The sequence below is a fragment of the Antedon bifida genome, chromosome 4 (genome assembly GCF_963402885.1).
Source record: "Antedon bifida chromosome 4, ecAntBifi1.1, whole genome shotgun sequence".
NCBI classification, from domain to species: domain Eukaryota; kingdom Metazoa; phylum Echinodermata; class Crinoidea; order Comatulida; family Antedonidae; genus Antedon; species Antedon bifida.
In genome coordinates, this window is record NC_136229.1 from 7595026 (window position 1) to 7613550 (window position 18525).

Here is an 18525-nt window from a genome sequence, read left to right on the forward strand (position 1 = left end):
CTCCCTATGGTGGACTTAGATGTTCATGCCTCTCCCCATGGTGGACTTAGATGTTCATGCCTCTTACCTAAGCGTCACGTCATGTCAGTGCTGCCAACTACGGTGCAATTTGTCTGTCCACAACTGTGGATGTGTAAGCTTACAGCGAGTAACCCTCTACTTGTCTCATAAGATGTACTAGGTTATAGGCTCACATGAGTATTATGTGTACACTTGACATACAGTGGCTGTGATGTACTACTACACCGGAGTAACCCCCTACTCATCTTGAAAGATGTACTAGGTTCTTAAAAGTGCACATGAGCAAGATAAGTGCACTCGACGTACTGTTTATAGTCCTTATCCCAGAAGACTCATTCTACCACCAGAACCATGGAGCAAGTGATCCCTCAAACCCTTGCCATAAGGCCACTCACTCCCTAATACCTGTGCTAACAAATAAATAACTATAAAGTGCTTTATCTCTTGACAGACGGCCTTGGTCTTCTACCAAAACCCAATGAGATCATGTTCTGTTCTGAACCTGATGGTAATGTATGGAATCAAGGTGCTATGACTTGGTGTTATCCTGAACCAAGAGTTCTTACCAAAGTCCTGGTGACACCACTGCCGCTAAATGCTGCTGTGACATCGAGAGAAACAGAGAGAAATACAGAGGTTAACAATCTCCTTATTCAATATTTCATAAGACATTTAAAAGTGCTCTTTTCAAATATTATGTGATGCATATTTAACAATACATTGTAATTCTAACTTTTCTTTATGGCTCCTGTAAACCATAGAATAGTTCCAAGATTCTAGATCATCCAACAGAGAATAACTTCACAATTACAGGATTGATAAACTATTTTATAATTTATCGTGCTTAACTAAGTCTCATTTGAGAATTATGGAATGGAGTTGAAAGAGTTGTGAGTTACAACCATGACACTACCTGTAGGTCAGGATTGAACCTTGGGATGGGAAGGTAAGCTTGTTAACCACCAAGCTACAGACCTTCTATTTTGATCATCATATCACATTTTTCATTTTGATCATATTTGTAATTACTTACAGGTTCCATGTTTAATCCAGTACTGGGATAACATCCGAAAGTGCTTTACTGCCTTCCGTCTACTGTGTCTATCTGAATCAAGTTCATGCGAGGTCAAATTGCCATCAGTTGAAGATGAACCTTCTCACCACTTGGTGGCAGCAGAGCTTTGGAGAGTTATTGTTAATTATACCAGTGAAGATCTGTAAGTGTTAACCCATTAATAATTAACTGTTATATTATATGTTACATAATTCTATAATACATGACTTTGACAATGTTTTTTTATAGGCCAGAAGGAACAGTTCAAGCTGTCTATCCTCTTCTTTCTCCAATGGCGTTAGCAGCATCAATGCGTGTTGATTCTTGTTTCTGTCCACGTTTCGTACCAGCATTTACCTCTGCAGTTCATTTTGATATCGTGGAAGTGAAACTTATCAACCATTTTAATCAACTTGGAAAAGGTGATCTATTTAATTAAATTTAGATTTCTTTAGCTCTAACTCTTGTATATCTAGGTGCTCAAGGGTTAGAGAAATGAGGAAATAAAATATAGAAAAGGATATGGTGGAAGACTTTTATGAACAATATTGTAGAATTCTAATTATAAATGATGGAATAGGTATTTGACTACACAGAGACTCATATGAATAAATGATGTACATATAATAATCATGATCTCTAAATTTGTATATAATAATTACTCAAAAATCTTTTTTTTTATGTTAGTCCCATCTGAGAGATTCGAACCATTTAAGTTGGACAAGCTAAACCCTAAAGATCAAGAGTTCATGACATTGACAATAGAAGAATCTTTAGTCATGGCAAGCACATGGGGTTCAGAGCAAGAAAAGATCATACTTCAGGTACGCTTCATGCAAACCTTCAAACAGTATATTAATAGCTTTGTTTATCAGTTTTAAAACCCATGACAATGCAGTTAATTTCAAAGTTATAGTCTGAGAGGACACATACTGAACAGATTTCCTGAACACTTTTTTCAATGAATACAACCAAATAATAAAGATACCACTCAACTTTGACAAAACAGGAAATGCAGGAAATTAAGAAAATCTAGACTTTCTAGAAAATTTATTTAAGCTTTATGGACCAGTGTATTATCAGTTTTCAGTTAAAAGTAAATTCTCTTTGATTGATTTAAAATTGATGGAAACTAGTAACTGTACTACTATCCCTAAAGTTGTGGTATGTGTCGTCCAGACCTGTGCGCAATTCAGCCCAGTAGGCTACAAATCGCAGGTTATTCCCCCATTTACATTTCTTTTATTGGAAATTTTATGTGAAATTATTCAATTAATCTTCTGGTAACATATATTCACATTTAATTCAGGCTACTTCAACTTTATCCTGTAAACTGCTGGAATACAGAAATTTGACTGTACAACAATTTCTTGAACCATGCGAGTTAGAAGCATCTCTGGATCTGGATTCAGGTGTTGTGTGCGAGATGCAGGCAGACCTTGGACCTATGAATATTAACATTGGTCAGAGCACACTTCATACTTTGAATCTGGCTGTACAGGCGTGGAATCAGGTAACGTCATTAGTAGACTAATGTTTGATAACTGAAATGGTGAGTTAATTCTGTGGCAAATGTTTATTCATATCAGTATATCACTTAATCGTTTTCATATTCTTTTCTTTGTAAAAGCTATCCATAAGCGATATTTCTATGTTTAAAAACTGGATGAAATTGAGTGACACTACCAATGTCTTCCAAGACATATGTTCGCAAGATATGGATGTTTTAGTATCATCATTCATTCTTTTCTTAAATTTTTGAGCAATTTATCAAAAATCTGAATTTCCCAAACACATAATGCAAGTTAAACTTTGTGACAGATAAGATGTCCTGCAGAGCTTAGGAGAAATGTCTTTATATTAAAAGCAAGTTACTATCAGCACAGTGTACCGTGCGGCTAGTTCTCTGTTCCGATAAACAGCAATATAAAGGCACATAGTCTGTCTGCCCGAAAAAAAATAAGGCATGATCAACATGCTGATAGGGAACAATGAATTTGATGCATAATCAACCATGCCAATAGCCTCCAGACCAAATGATAGCCGATAGCCTCATCAAACATATCTCTATATAAAAAGTGTCTTTAATTAATTCCAAAGATCTACTTCATAAAATTGTTTTTCTCTTAACAGTATAAACAGAAAGATAAAGAAGAACTTGTGTTAACTTACTACACAATATGTAATGACACCGTTGAAACACTACGATTTGGCCAAGTACACACAGATGAATCAATTGTTTTGAAATGCAGAGAGATGCATGCTTACAGTTGGCGTACACATAAGACTGTGCACTGGGGACAGGTGCGTACATTTACAGTAGCATTCATATTGTAGCCAGTGGCTGATTGCAATTTAGGGTCCTATAAGCTTGACGATTTAAACCTGTTAGGAGGAGAACCATATGAAGCAACTAGTTGTCAGTAAAAATTGTCAATACTTTTGTGTACAATTGTGTACCACTAACATTATTTATGGTTTTCTAACACTACTTTTGACTCATCAGACTATTAAAGCATACAATTACCTTTTCATTTGTTTTTCATTCCTACCCCAATCATGAAAATGCTGGTGCCACCTCTGTTAAAAGGTCACCAGTTAGCTTACTGACAATTATAAGACCATCAGTATCTGTTTACAATACCTTTTACTTTTTGTAGAAAATACATGTGTGCATTGAAGGTTGGCGTAACTGGCGTTGGTCTGAACCCTTCAGTATAGATGAACGATCAACCATCGTGCGTAAGCTGCAACACAAAGGACATTCTGCCACTTTGTTCATTAACATCAGAAATGTTACTCCACTTCAGAAACAGGTGAGTAAGTCTTACATATTATTATTGTACTTGTATGTTTTATGGTTTCTTCTCTTCAAGCAGGTAACTCTGAGCTTAGCTAGCAGATACAATCAATCAATTCTTTTTAAAGCCCCATTCCATGATTCATTTTTCATAGTAGACTATGTGTGCCGAATAATGAATGTTTTATATTTGTACAGTGAAACAAATAATTTGATTTAGTGAAAGGTAAAAATTTGTTATATTTTCACCTCATAAAATTATTTGTACCATTGCACTGATAAACATTCATTATTTGTATTATAACTTTCTTTCAGGTTGTGTTCTATGGACGACAACTCTTCTCCAGTCGTGTGAACATACCTTTAGAAATACAATTAAATAAAATCGTGCAAGTTGGTGGCAGCAGTATGGAGTGTAAGCAGACACTCTTGCTACCTGCAGAGGGCGTCCTACCTTCATTGGCATGTGATGACGAATCAATTACAAGTATGCGAATTAAGGTTGGCAACAGAGATTCAGAATGGTCTGAGCAGATGGCTGTGTGTGGTGAAATGAGTAGAAAGAATGCCGTTATTAAGGTGAGAAAATGTACAGTATGTTTATCGTGTTTGTATACTTGGAAGCATTTACCAAATACATTACAGTACTTGCTTGTTTTGCTTGATAATGTCCACAATTTTAAATTACCTGAATGTAACAACAGACCATGCCATTTCATGAAAATCGATATTATTGAAATCACAACAATTTGACCAAATGTTATCCTGAATGACTGGCTTATTTGTATTTTTACTTTTCTAAACTATTACTACTACTTTTTTTCATGTTTTCTTTCTTTATTTTTATATTATTTCACTTCATCTCATATTTACTTGAATTGTACTTATCTCAGGATTTCCTTTGGGAAATAGAGGCAAAGTAAGTTAGATATGAAATAACATGTCCAATAATTATATAAAATAAACTTTATTTATTCATCTGCAATTTGAAATATTGAATCACAAATAGCATGCCTCACTTTTTTTGGAGTTTGTTTTATATTATCATATCGAACTTATTAGTGGACCCTCTGGTTTCATTTAATTATGTTTATAAGATTTTTTTTCTCAATAGATTTCCTGTAAAGATAGCAGTGTGGTACAGCTGTGGTGTCGTATATACACTGAAGAGCACTGTGGAGAAACACAGAGATTGGTATGTACTAGCATATTTAGGCAGTTAAAATTTAAATTAATAGGACATTATCACTGGTAATCCATTTTAAATTAATCTATCTTTTGAAAACAGCAAACAATAATATGAGGTTAAAAATTACTATTTTGTAGCAGTTAAAGTTGTCTCCATGGTAACTTTCTTTGAAAACTCAATAATCAAATGTTTGCAATCTTATTTTCACAGACTGGCACACACAAAAAATAAGTTAGCTAATCAAAGATTGTATTTACTATACATTTCATATAGCTGTGTTTTCTTTTCACATTCTAAAGTTTCTAAATTAGTCATACAGCAGCCATTGCTTTTTCTCCTTCTAATCACTTTGTAATAAGCATTGTACCTCTTATTTTCTAGATAATTTTTAGCCCGCTGTTTACAGTGCGAAGCCACCTTCCAAGGCCTTTAGTAATGAGCCTACAAAGTAAAAAGTTTAATTCAGTGCAGGTGTATAATGTCAAAGGTCAGGGTAACAAGCTAGATCTGTATAATGTTGTCCCGGCAACATGGCACTCTGCTACCTTTCAACTGAGGTAAATTGTGTACTGGAATTTTTTTTAGGTCAATTCAAATATAATTCAGAAATATATGCCAGAAAACTGTTTCTAGAATCATTGTTGTTGTTGTTTATTGATTTTCCACAAATAATACATATATATTCTTAATAAATCATTATTTATAAATGTGGATGGTGGTCAAAATAAGTCTAGAAATAGACTTTAAGCAGAGGCCACCATTAACAAAATAGAAAAAAATTACAATGAGATTACTTTAAAATAAATATGTAAATAGAAACAAATAAAGGTAGAATTGTTTATAACCTGTATCTTCTGTCACTGTACATGTCATAATTCAGATTACTACACTGAGAATTGCCATGCTTCCAATGATATTACTATTCAAATAATTTGGTCTTACTCTAATGATAGGAAAAATGATTATAAAATGAATATACCTATGGCATGCTAACTATGTTTTATTGGCTTTTATTTTAGTGAGAATACATCACCTTCAAATCCAGGCATACCAGTATCAACTGAATTACTGGATGACATAGTTCAAAGGAATGAAGAATCAGAAGAAGATGGTGATGAACCGAAGCTAACAATTCCTATGATGGCATATGACTGGAAGAAAGAGATTGAAGCTAGTTGGCCATATATTGGATCAAGTGGAAAGAGGTATATTGTAGTATTGTTAATGAGCTGTTTTTGATAACAACTTATATATTAAACTTTTTTTAGGAAAGACACACACACAAGGTGCAATCTCTACTTCTTTTGTAAATAATGCACATTTTAGAGTATTGTAGATCATAGACTAAAAACATCAATGATGAAGATGAATACAATGTGTTTTAGTTTTAAATTTATAATCACCAATTCTACAGACACTTTACTATAAGAAGCTATCATCCTAATTTTTCAAAAGTCCTGGAATTTTTACTATAAAGGCATGGAAATACACTTGAATACTCTAAAAGTTGAATAAATAAATACTCTAGATTATCCAGTATTGATACAGATACAAACAACACAGAGGAGGCAGAAGATGACATAGATAATATACAACAACCAAATACTGACCTGAAGGTCAGCCTCCACCAGCATTGGTCAGAGGTCAACACAATCATTATTGATGTAATGCCCTGGTGTCTTATTGTGAATCAATCCAAGTTAGACTTGGTGATTTTGGAAGAAGGGGAACCAAGCCTAGCACTAAAGCAAGGCAAAGCTGTTGCACCTCAGAAATTTAAGGTAACTAAATTATTCACATATGCCTGTAAATAAATGTTATATGGTCTAGTAGTTTAGAACATCTGCATATAATAAATAAAATCATTTGTTAAAAGTTCAGTATTCTCATGTTATGTATGCAAAAACGTTTTTTTTTTTGTATGGTTGCCCAATCATATATGGTTTAGTTCAAACCTTTCATGTAATTTAAAATATATGTACATTTGTTTGTTTTGTTAATGTTCATAAATCCAAAGGCAAATTACTGAAAAATGACAATGCTGTGGGTATCAGTGGCTGGATCTCAATGGAGATGCAAAATAAAAGAAGCAAAAAAACAGCCATAAAAATTTGCAGAGCTTTTGGGCAACACTCTAGCCCTTCAATATAAATATATATATTTTTATGTAAATCAATTTTTATATTGTATGGAAATCTTGTATTGGTGTTTTGACACACTGTAGGATTTTGAATAAATAAATAATACATAAATTTATATCAAGCAGAAAGTTTGAATCACAGTTGGGATAGATTTTTCCTCATTCTCACAGATTTCCCCAACTTCATCGTTTATTTATTAACTTTCTGAAAATCAGGGGACGGTTCAGTATTTATTCTTTATATACATTTTTCATAATATAGAGCCACATAAACTTGGTATTTGATGGCATTGCACAAGATGGTATTTCTGCAGATCCAATTTTTGTACTTGCTGATAAACCACCAGCATGGCATGAAATCGGGCCCAATGAACTCTCTCCAGAGGGCAGTATATTCTACGCGATGACAAAGAAGGAAGATGCAGAGGTATTTAAATCTGATTTGGTTTTGTATTTTTCAATTGCATACACATCTTGCTATAGATTAAGTGTCATATGATAGTGTGGTAGGTTTACAGCAGTCGTGAGTTACAACCCTGGCACTAGTATCAAATTAAAACCATGACTATCAAAACATTATAAATTATACATATTGAAATCATGTTTAGCAGGTAGTTTATAAATTGCCAACATACAGTAGACCATGTTCAGGATTGAGAGATTTGATTGTTGTACTGTATATCTCAAGACACATGCAGTAAATTTGTGTTGTAGTGGCACTACAATTAACATATGGCATAATGTTGTCTACTGGTGAAATACTGTATTCAAATTCAACCGTCTGCAATCAATTTTATTAAGGATTTGTTTAAATATTCAATTATTGTATTGTATCTTTGTCTGAAAACTACTTTTTCATTTTCAATCCTTTTAATGTCAGTAAAAAGTTGAAAAGAAAGAACATAATAATTTTGTACTTTTGTTTTTTCAGAGTGTTTGGCATCTTAACATTACTTCATCCATGAAATATGGAATGAGAATAATTAGTATTAGAGAGAGGGCGCTGTTGATTAACAACAGCAAGCACAATCTTATGCTGCGGCTTGTTGATACAAGTAGATGTAAACAAATGGTAAAATATTTTTGTTTAACCTATTTTTATTATTATCATCTTTGTGAACTTTATAATCAACACTACTATCTAATTATTAATCAATATTATTATCATCTTCTTCATTCTCCATATGAAGAACTTTAAAAAGATCTCCTTTAAGTAACCCAACACCACTATTGTAATCATCATCATTGTAATCACCCTAATTGACATAATTATAATAATATGCCATTCTTTTAATGATTCTTTGTTTGGCCACATCATTAATGACTTTCCTCGACTAGTACAGTAACCAAGCAGGACCTTAGACAGTTTGAGAAACTTAACAAGAAGGTCGCAAAAGCAGACGCGGATATCAATTTCTTAAAGAATTGTAAAACATTCGGCGTTTTTCCCAGATTCATGCATAATTATATGCACATTATTACCCCAGTCATTTTTTGATCAAAAACTAAACAGAAACATACTCCCATAATGCAGCCTAGCATAGTGTTGTCCTTTTGACCTATTTCTACTTATCCCCAACCTATATCATTCTTCATCCTTATTTACCTCCATTCCATCCTTCCTCTTCCATCCTTTTTTCTCTCCATTATATTCCTCTTTTTTTCATTTAATTCATTTAAAGAAAAAAATAAAATAAAATATTTTTTTTAATTTTTTTGTTGAATATGTTATTTTAATGTCACATAATAGTTATTCACTCTCACAAAAAATTGGGTCTGAAAAAAATTTATTTACCTGAGAAAAATGTAATTTAAAGCAAAAAATGGTCAAATTGTCTGGAAGACAATGAGTTTTTGGGTAATTTAACTGTTTATTTTGTCTTTTTATAGGTGAAATAATTTTTTTCCCCCGTTTTTTTTCTTATGGAAGTGAACAACTTCATTAAAACTGCAAAATGGCCTATTCAAAGTCCGATTTTAAAAATCTTTATTTTTTTTATGATTTTGGGGGACAATACATCTTTAAAGACCACTACTATTATCATTTTTACTAATTTCCGATTTGTGTTCTATTTACAGTATTTATCTATTGTTTCCTCAGATTCCAGTAAAGAATCAATATTCAATACGTGCAATACCAATTCCCTTTTGTAACAATAAAGTTCACCCCATATCTGAATGGAATTTCCCAAACAGTACTGAACACTTATCGATCTCATCAAGACAGTTCTACATATCAGTTGCTATCAGTGATTCAGCAAGCCTAGTTCAGGACGGCTGGGAGAGCTGGAGTAAATGGGTTAAACTGGATAATTCACGGCCTAGACAGGCTATAGCAGTTCCAGTAAGTTCAGTTTACATCCAACATATTTGAAAATACTAATAATAGTTAAGTGTCTTGTCTCCAGAAAGCTGACGCAGAGAAATCTGGACAAATGAGATGAGTAATCTCCCAGTCAATCAATTGTAACTCAACTTTGAAAGCAAATATTATACAAAAATTATGAATTTTGGATTGACTTTTTTTGTTTATATCACTCCACTTAAATAATACTACTTTCTTGCTCTATACTTAGTACTCTCAAGCAACCTCTCAACTTGAAACAGAACCACTGCTGGTCATTTACCATGAACACGAGGGCGTACTTTACATAACTGTGGATGTCGATCCGACTCCTCGAACTGTTATTAAAAACAAATGCCGTACAGGTTTAAGATTTGCACAAACCTTCTTGGAAAGTGAATTTAGAGGTAATTTTACTATTTGGAATAATAAATAATAAAATATGATGTCATCTGACTAAACAAATGTTGATTCAAAATTAGAGCAGCTCAATCTGATACACATTTTCTGTATCAAATTTTGATAGTTTGTACTAAATATCAAACAAATTATCTTGTCTGATTTTTAGACAATGGATATATTTTGGAAAATGATGAACGTCTTCAAAGTATATCTTTCATCCATGGTCAATCAACAAGGCATTTCGACATCCAGCAGAAACCAAACCTTCAAACAGAAAGTCAGCATGCCACTCCTGCTCTAAAATTTGCTCACTGTACATCACCTCAGAACAGCCTTCGAGCAGAGCCTAGGCTAGAAACAACTGTTATGGAAGATCAAAATGGTTCAGGAAGGGTGGGTGAGGAGCAGCTTGATGTGGAAGAAGTTGATGTGGATGAACCAACTGCTTTTGGTAGATGGAGTAAAGAATCTACAATGGAAGCACAAGATGTGGATGAATTGCCTGCTTTGAGCAGGTGGAGTGAAGCTGTAGCATTGGCATCCAGTAGTGATCTTAAATCAGAGATTCTTACGATTCCTGGTGTTGGATATATTCTAGTCAGCAGTTACTGCATTGCATCCTGCCTTCAGGTAATTGTGGAACCATTAAGTATGCATGAAAAAGAAGATGATAGACAAAAGATTGAATGTCAGGAGCTCATAGAAGAAGTAGAAGACATTACAGATAGTATCGGAGCAGCAACAGAAATGAAAATTGGCCTCTTTTTCTCAGAGCTATCTATGAAGATTCTTGATCAAGCCTCACAGCCAGTGCAGGTTACAGAGTTGCTCTGTCTGTTCCTTGAGGACATGTGTCTGCTGTACTATCCATCAAGTAATGCTAACTCAGAAGTCATTCAGCAGAATCTTCATATTGCAATTGGACATGTACAGCTAGACAATCAATCATTCAACAATGGCGTCTTCAACTTCCCTGTTATCTTGGTCTCGTGTGATGAAGCTACTAAGAAAACTGTTGTTAAAAGTGTTCAGAAGATTTCAATAGAGGAACAAGCTGAACTCAGTCATGCTGAAGATACTTTAGTAGTGCATGTCATTCTGGAGAAAGAAAGGTTAAACGGTTCTGGGGGTGTGCAATCTGTAAATGTAAAAGTCAGGCCTTTAGCAGTATACCTTGAAGATCAGCTTATCTTTCAGCTGATGACAAAATACAAGAGCTTCATTCCGGGTAAACTAGTAGAATCTGTTCAAAAAGTCCATGACATACCGTTAGTTGTTAGAGCTGTGAATCAGAGCTTGAAGTTACCAATCTGCATGCAGCATTTAACTATTCAACCAATCACGGTACAGGCAAGTGTTCATGCTTCACTGAAGATGTTTATCTCGTTAGACAGCACACCGTTATCTTTCAGAAAGTTTGACTGTCGCCCGGTGTTTACTACAAGCCGGCAACTTATTCAGGCTTTAACAATGCATTACACGTCAGGAGCACTTTTCAAAGCAGGTAAGACAAATACTTCACAGTATGCAACACTAAAAAGAAATAGAACTATACAGTCTGCACACCCTTATACAGTAAGTTGTCCAACATGTTTTGTGTTTCTATCATGCAGACCTACTTGCAAACACATAATTTGCTACTTTCAGTTTCATATTTAGTCAGAAATGTATGGTGAGAACTTGTGAATTTATATGTATGCTATGACATCATATGGCAGCATTCTTAACAGCTATGATATTTCCAACAACAGATTAAAAGTTATTTCATGGAACATTTAAGTTATTTAAATTTAGTATTTTTATTTTCTCAGGTTGGGCTATTGGATCACTAGAGATATTAGGTAATCCAGCAGGACTTGTTCGGAATATTCGTAGTGGCATTGCAGATTCAATCTACCTTCCATATGAGGGCCTAACCAGAGGTCCAGCAGCATTTATATCTGGTGTTACTGGAGGAGTGTCATCACTCATCAAACATGTGTCCGCAGGTAAAGAATGCACATATTTTTTTCTTCTTAATGCTTGATCGCTTTTGTTTTTTTGTATTCTTAACTAATTTTATAAGCATGTGATTGTTTAATTTTCATCAATTTCATTCACTCTATTTTCTAGGTACACTCTCTTCTGTTACCAATTTTGCATCTAGTGTTTCAAGAAATCTTGATCGTTTGACACTTGATCCAGACCATATTGCAATGCAAGAACAACAGAGAAGAATGGTGCCAGACAGAATGTCAGCTGGTCTAATGAATGGTCTCAGTAGCTTTGGAATCAGTGTTTTAGGTATGTTTGCCATGTATTTATCTACTGATCGTTTTCCTATCGAATCCACAAACTAGATGATGTTCATGATATCTAGTTGCTGTGGTGTTAGGATTAGTTTGCTACAAATAGGGTGAAGTCAGCTACACTATTATAGTCACTATTACAGTAATATAGGGACTGTGATTCAGGGCCGCATGTAAATATATTTATGTGACATTGTATTGTAAACTCCGCTTAATGATGGTTATAATAACAGTAACATTATGTCTTTTTGTAGGTGCAATAGCTGGCATAGCTGACCAGCCAATCAGAGGATTTCAACAAGCATATAATGAAACGCTAGCTCAACAAGCAACATGTGTTATATCAGGAGTAGGACGTGGAGTAATGGGGGTTGTCATCAAACCATTAGGTGGAGCAGCTCAGTTAGTGTCTCAAACTGGCAAAGGTAAGAATATACTGTATGTGTGGTGCTTTTTCACAAGTTCCCTGGTCCTGAGATCGAATCTTGTATGATGCCAATACTTTTTTGCAACTCCACAAAGAACGAGAGTTTTTTTGGAAGATTGGAAGACACTTGCAAGGGAATAGGGAAGAGAGTATTAATGTTGAAAGCCCTGTCTTTATTATCATAGCCAAAAGACAGCAGCATCACCTAAGCTTAATAGAAGATTTAGTTTAGAAAAATTGTGTTTATCAATCCTATCATTGTAAAAAAAATGTAAAAAAGAAAAGAAGAACCACTTGAGCTTTGGATCTTCACTGTTAGGTCTGATTAAATTGATCTATGTTATATCATGATTCAAGATATATTGTACACAATAATAATTTATTATTAAGGAATCTTGCATAGTACTGGACTCTCACCCACACTGAAGCAAAGGAACCCAGCCAGTAACCAACTTGCTGCAATGGCCGTCAACGGACAAGTAAAATATATGTGGTAAGATAAAAGATTTATTTCAAAATGTAAATTTTTTTAACTGGTTATAATGATAAGAATTTACATATAGACACGATGCAACAATGTAGGCACAACTAAAGTGAGTCGACCAATCCATCGCATTATGATTGGTCAAATTACTTCAGGCTCCATGTGGGAACCAAGCTTTAATATAAGAATTGAAATGTTGTAGAATCACAGATTAGAAGGAAAACTCTTATAATAGATGTAGAACATTCTGTTAAGACCACAGAGATAATTGAATATCTTCTTGGTTTTGACATATAAGATTTTACGCTCAGTCTTTTTGCAATTAAGTGTAGCAATTGGTGGCTGAGAAAAGGGAGGTTCTTCAAACTAAAATCTGATTGGCTGATTTGTAGAAGCCATTGTGTGGGAATGTTCCTCAGATTTGACACGTTTTGAGCTTAAGATCAGTTGTACAAACAAATAAAGCATAAACTGGATTCATATTTTGCAGGAAGATGCTGCATACACTACGCAACCCAACAATCCTTATGTGCCTTGATGCAGTGTCTGTGACATACCACGGCCTTCACCATAGTGGGGTGCTCCTGCTCACGCCTGAGATTTTGTTTATTGTTAGCAGTAGCGAGGACACCCAGCAGCAGGCATTTCCAGTGTCAGAGATTGACTGTCACTCCAAGCCTCATCAAGAGGACATGTTGTATCTGTGTATTAAACAAGCTGCAACACCTTCAAACCAGGATGTAAGCTTTCACTCAAAATCTGTTTTTAGCAGTTTTTTGCTACATTTTGTTTTAATTTCTAAAATCTTTTTATAAGACATTAATTGCTTTGAATGTGGCTGCAGACACTTTAGAGACATAATATCCAGATAGAATTAAGATTCTTCATGGCGGTGATGTTTTGTAGTTGTGGCGATGGTTTGTAGTGGTTTGATGGTTTGTAGTGGTTATGATGGTTTTCAGTGCCGGTGATGTTTTGTAGTTTTGCTGATGTTTTGTAGTTGTGGCGATGGTTTGTAGTGGTTTGATGGTTTGTAGTGGTTATGATGGTTTTCAGTGGTGGTGATGTTTTGTAGTTATGGTGATGTTTTGTAGTTGTGGTGATGTTTTGTAGTTGTGGTGATGGTTTGTAGTGGTTTTATGGTTTGAGGTGGTTGTGATGGTTTGCAATGGTGGTGATGATTTGTAGTGGTGGTGATGGTTTGAAGTGGTATGATGGTTTGAAGTGGTGGTGTTGGGTTGCAGTGGTGGTTATGGTTTGCAATGGTGGTGATGATTTGCAGTGGTCGTGATGATTTGCAGTGGTGGTGATGTTTTGTAGTTGTGGTGATGGTTTGTAGTGGTATGATGGTTTGAGGTGGTGGTGTTGGGTTGCAGTGGTGGTTATGGTTTGCAATGGTGGTGATGATTTGCAGTGGTCGTGATGATTTGCAGTGGTGGTGATGTTTTGTAGTTGTGGTGATGGTTTGTAGTGGTATGATGGTTTGAGGTGGTGGTGTTGGGTTGCAGTGGTGGTTATGGTTTGCAATGGTGGTGATGATTTGCAGTGGTCGTGATGGTTTGTAGTTGTGATGGTTTGTAGTGGTGGTGATGGTTTGTAGTGGTATACTGGTTTTTGTAATGGTGGTGATGGTTTGTAGTTGTGGTGATGGTTTGTAGTGTTGGTGATGGTTTGTAGTGGTGGTTCTGGTTTGCAGTGGTGGTGATGGTTTGCAGTGCTGATAATGATAGTTTGCAGTGGTGGTGGTGATGGTTTGCAGTGGTGGTAATGATGGTTTGCAGTGGTGGTGGTGATGGTTTGCAGTGGTGATAATGATGGTTTGCAGTGGTGGTGGTGATGGTTTTCAGTGGTGGTAATGATGGTTTGCAGTTTTGGTGATGATTTGCAGTGGTGGTTTTGATGATCGGTTATGTGTTGTGTGTTGGTTATATATTTTTTCATGGAGTGATATTTTGTAGTGGTATGATGGTTTGTAGTTGTAACAATTATCGTTTTGGTAATTATTGCTGTTTTGTTAATGATTGTTGTGTTGGTGATGGTTTACAGTGGTGATAATTGATTGTGGTAGTGGTGTGTGGGTTTTGATGGCAGTGGACGGTACCTATAAAAGAGAGGTGTTGTTCCTGAGTTAAATAATAGTGATAATGATTTTGTTTTTTTTAATGTAACAGAAAGACACCACTGCTAGTCGAGTAGCTGATTTTGTTGACGCAACATCAGGTTTCATTCCCGAGAGTGACAGCCGATCAGAAAGCTCAAACACTGCCGAATCCAATCCAAATTATTGTTATGAAGTTGATTCAAGGATGCGTGACACGTTCATCGCCATTTTTCAACAAGCCAAAAATCGTTTGTTAGGGAAGGGTTTTCACGGTGATGATGCTCAGAGCTCAACATTAAGTAAATTTAAAGTTTGGCATCTGTCAGCAAAAAAATCATTGGATTTATGATTGTAGAAATGTACAGGGAGAGGATTTAACTCTTCTGTGGTGGCACAGGATAATCTGAAGAGTTATTTCTGCTTACTTACCATCCAAAATATAAATTCACGATGGCACTTTATTTTATAACATCTCATCAGATGTAAGCCACAACAAGAGCAACATGCAGGATTATGGGATGTGGTCATGCATTTATTTAGCACACCAGGATAATCTAAAGGACGAGTTCATAATAATTTGTTTGATAGTGTATTATGTTATTTCGGCTTTTACTTCCCATCCAAAAGGACAATGGCATATTTTTCAATCTTTATTGCTTAATTAACAAAAAAAAAAAATCATAATTAATCTCCTTTTGTTGAAAGAAATTGTAAAAGTTGCCACCATTTATGGACCAATGATACACATTTTCAATTTCCAGACGATGACTAAACTCACTAAACCTTTTTAGACATGCATTCATTAGAACTCAAAAAAGCAAATACATCGATCGCAAAATTAATGACAGACCATCAGACCACCGAAAGAGAGTCATGGAAACGATTAGCGTACGCAATGTCTACCCAAGACGAATAGCATAACGGATGATGATGATTCATTAGTGACACTGAATTCAACAGCTTTCAAAACATGGTGTTTTAAGTAACAGGATGGTTGTAGTCGACAAACGCTACTTAAGCCTAAACAAGACTCGGTTTAAAAAGCATAGGTTCATCACCTTTTTAACAATACCGTGTTATAATTGTAATGTTTATCCCCTTTTTTTTTCTTACCAAACACATAACAGGGTTTGGTAGAAATCATAACATCATATGTGGTCCCTGTAGTGTGTAAGGTTAGCATGACGTGTCCCTTAGATTTTTGAACCAAAGTCAAATAACCTGTCAAAATTGTAATGAGGTATCCTGTTGTGAATTGTTTACACAAACACAGCAGGGTCCTTGCTAAGGGGCTTGTACACGTAATGGATTAAGGGTGAGATTTTGGTCTAAGACACTAGGTGATGCTGTGTTGCTCAATTTTCCTTTAATACTGGGGACGTTTAATATAAGTAGTGCTAAACTTTTTCTTTTGGCAAAATCAAAATATTGTATATATCTTCTCAATGTGTTTATCGGATTATCTTATAATAGCTACTGCTTTCTCGATGAGTTTTGTACATTTTGTATATAATATATATTTCTATTTTATTGTCCCAGACTGTAATTGCTATATTATGACTATGAAATTACTGTATTTACAGACTACAGTATACTGTAGGTTTGAATTTAAACTTATTTTATTTATTTAATTACTACTGAATTTATGGCAAATGACAAATTTATATTAATGATGTATGTATTTATTAAACTATGGAGGATTTCCTCCATTATTAAACTTAGTACAACATTCAGCATCATCATTAAGGCTACCACTCGGAGACGCAATGGCACAGCGGGTTGACCAATGAAAAGTGACAAATACAGTACTATGATGTCGGTCAATGATCTTGACAAGTACAAAACAACAATAATCAGCTATTCATCATTCGTATTTTATTAAATACATATCGGGTTTGTTACAATATTAATACACATACCGTATTCCCGTACTCGCAGTGAACCAATGGTACACATTTTCCTCCCCATTTATGCTAATCTGTGCTTTACGTCAGTCTAGAATTAATCACGCATAACGGATTGTAACTGGCGCTTGTGATTGGTCAAATCGTTGTGCTTACGTTCTTGCTTTGCGTCCTTATTAATCTAATCATGGAGGAAATATACATTGATAGCTCCATGCTATAATTAATATTATTATTTATGAATGTATAAATTAACATTTATCGGTGGATGCCGAACAGTCTTCAGTCTTCCTCAAAAAATGAAAAAATACTTTTTACAAAGGTTCTAAGGAAGAAACAAATGCATAACACTTTCTTTTCTATGTAAGAATCGCATGTTAGATGGTGAATCAATTAATATATTAATGTTATATTATAATTTGTTCTTAAACATGAGGTCTTATGCCATGCTGGCGTATTGGCTGTTTGTGATTATTTAATTAATCAAAACCAGGGAATGGTGATATTCAGGTTATTGTATCTCTTCATATATGGTCTTCTAAACACCTTAACCCCGATATATAAAATCAAAATAAATTGGCGTTTTTGCGCAGTTTTAACCCCACCCAACAACACAACCCCTCGCCCCTCCTTCCACCCCCACCCTGATTGTTAATTAAAAATAACTAAAGCATATGTAACTGTATGTATGTGTTTTATTCGATATCTTAAATTACTTGGTATACAATTAATTTTATATATTGAGTTAAAAATTACTGGTCATCAACAATTATTTACGGATTATTGAGGCAGCTTTTTCAACAAAAGAACGGAGTATGATTAACATGAAATTAATCATTTTGTTAATAATTTGTTACAACAAACATCAGGTAAGAAATTCATTCTTATACTTTTTTGTTTATTTTGTTAAACCTATACCTTTTTTTTATATTTTCCCCTGTTGATTAATTAAAAGTAACTAAGGCAAATGCATATGTAGCCTATGTATGTATTTTTCGATATCATAAATTACTTCGTATACAATTAATTTTATATTATATTGAGGTAAAAATTACCTTGAAAATCAACAATTGGTCATTAACAATAACTTACGGATTATTGAGGCAGCTTTTTTAACGAAAGAACGGAGTATAATTACATGAAATTAATCATTTTTTAATAATTTGTTACAATGAACATATCAGGTAAGGAATTAATTCATATTTTGTATTGTTTATTTTGTTAAACCTTTATTTTTGTATACTTTCCCCGATCGATAAATTAAAAGTAACTAAAGCAAATGGTATGTATGTATTTTTTGGATATCATAAATTACTTCGTCCGTATAAAATTAATTTGATATATTGAGAGGTAAAAATTACCTTGAAAATC

At 34.5% G+C, this 18525-nt stretch overlaps 1 protein-coding gene across 1 annotated transcript in view; it reads left to right on the forward strand.

The window, feature by feature from the left end:
• LOC144840930 (intermembrane lipid transfer protein VPS13B-like) overlaps nucleotides 1-17963 on the forward strand; it is a 40100-nt gene extending 22137 nt beyond the window's left edge. Inside the window, exons 28-50 of the mRNA XM_078697023.1 lie at nucleotides 473-657; nucleotides 1057-1238; nucleotides 1325-1497; nucleotides 1763-1899; nucleotides 2385-2588; nucleotides 3209-3379; nucleotides 3736-3891; nucleotides 4191-4454; nucleotides 4990-5070; nucleotides 5446-5621; nucleotides 6084-6269; nucleotides 6593-6845; nucleotides 7467-7631; nucleotides 8136-8276; nucleotides 9306-9548; nucleotides 9781-9955; nucleotides 10117-11454; nucleotides 11762-11938; nucleotides 12063-12233; nucleotides 12493-12663; nucleotides 13056-13158; nucleotides 13640-13889; nucleotides 15321-17963. Of these exons, the coding sequence (XP_078553149.1) occupies nucleotides 473-657; nucleotides 1057-1238; nucleotides 1325-1497; nucleotides 1763-1899; nucleotides 2385-2588; nucleotides 3209-3379; nucleotides 3736-3891; nucleotides 4191-4454; nucleotides 4990-5070; nucleotides 5446-5621; nucleotides 6084-6269; nucleotides 6593-6845; nucleotides 7467-7631; nucleotides 8136-8276; nucleotides 9306-9548; nucleotides 9781-9955; nucleotides 10117-11454; nucleotides 11762-11938; nucleotides 12063-12233; nucleotides 12493-12663; nucleotides 13056-13158; nucleotides 13640-13889; nucleotides 15321-15599 (5381 nt within the window). The 3' untranslated portion in view covers nucleotides 15600-17963. The remainder of the gene's footprint in view (nucleotides 1-472; nucleotides 658-1056; nucleotides 1239-1324; nucleotides 1498-1762; nucleotides 1900-2384; nucleotides 2589-3208; nucleotides 3380-3735; nucleotides 3892-4190; nucleotides 4455-4989; nucleotides 5071-5445; nucleotides 5622-6083; nucleotides 6270-6592; nucleotides 6846-7466; nucleotides 7632-8135; nucleotides 8277-9305; nucleotides 9549-9780; nucleotides 9956-10116; nucleotides 11455-11761; nucleotides 11939-12062; nucleotides 12234-12492; nucleotides 12664-13055; nucleotides 13159-13639; nucleotides 13890-15320) is intronic.
• Nucleotides 17964-18525: the final 562 nt, after the last annotated feature.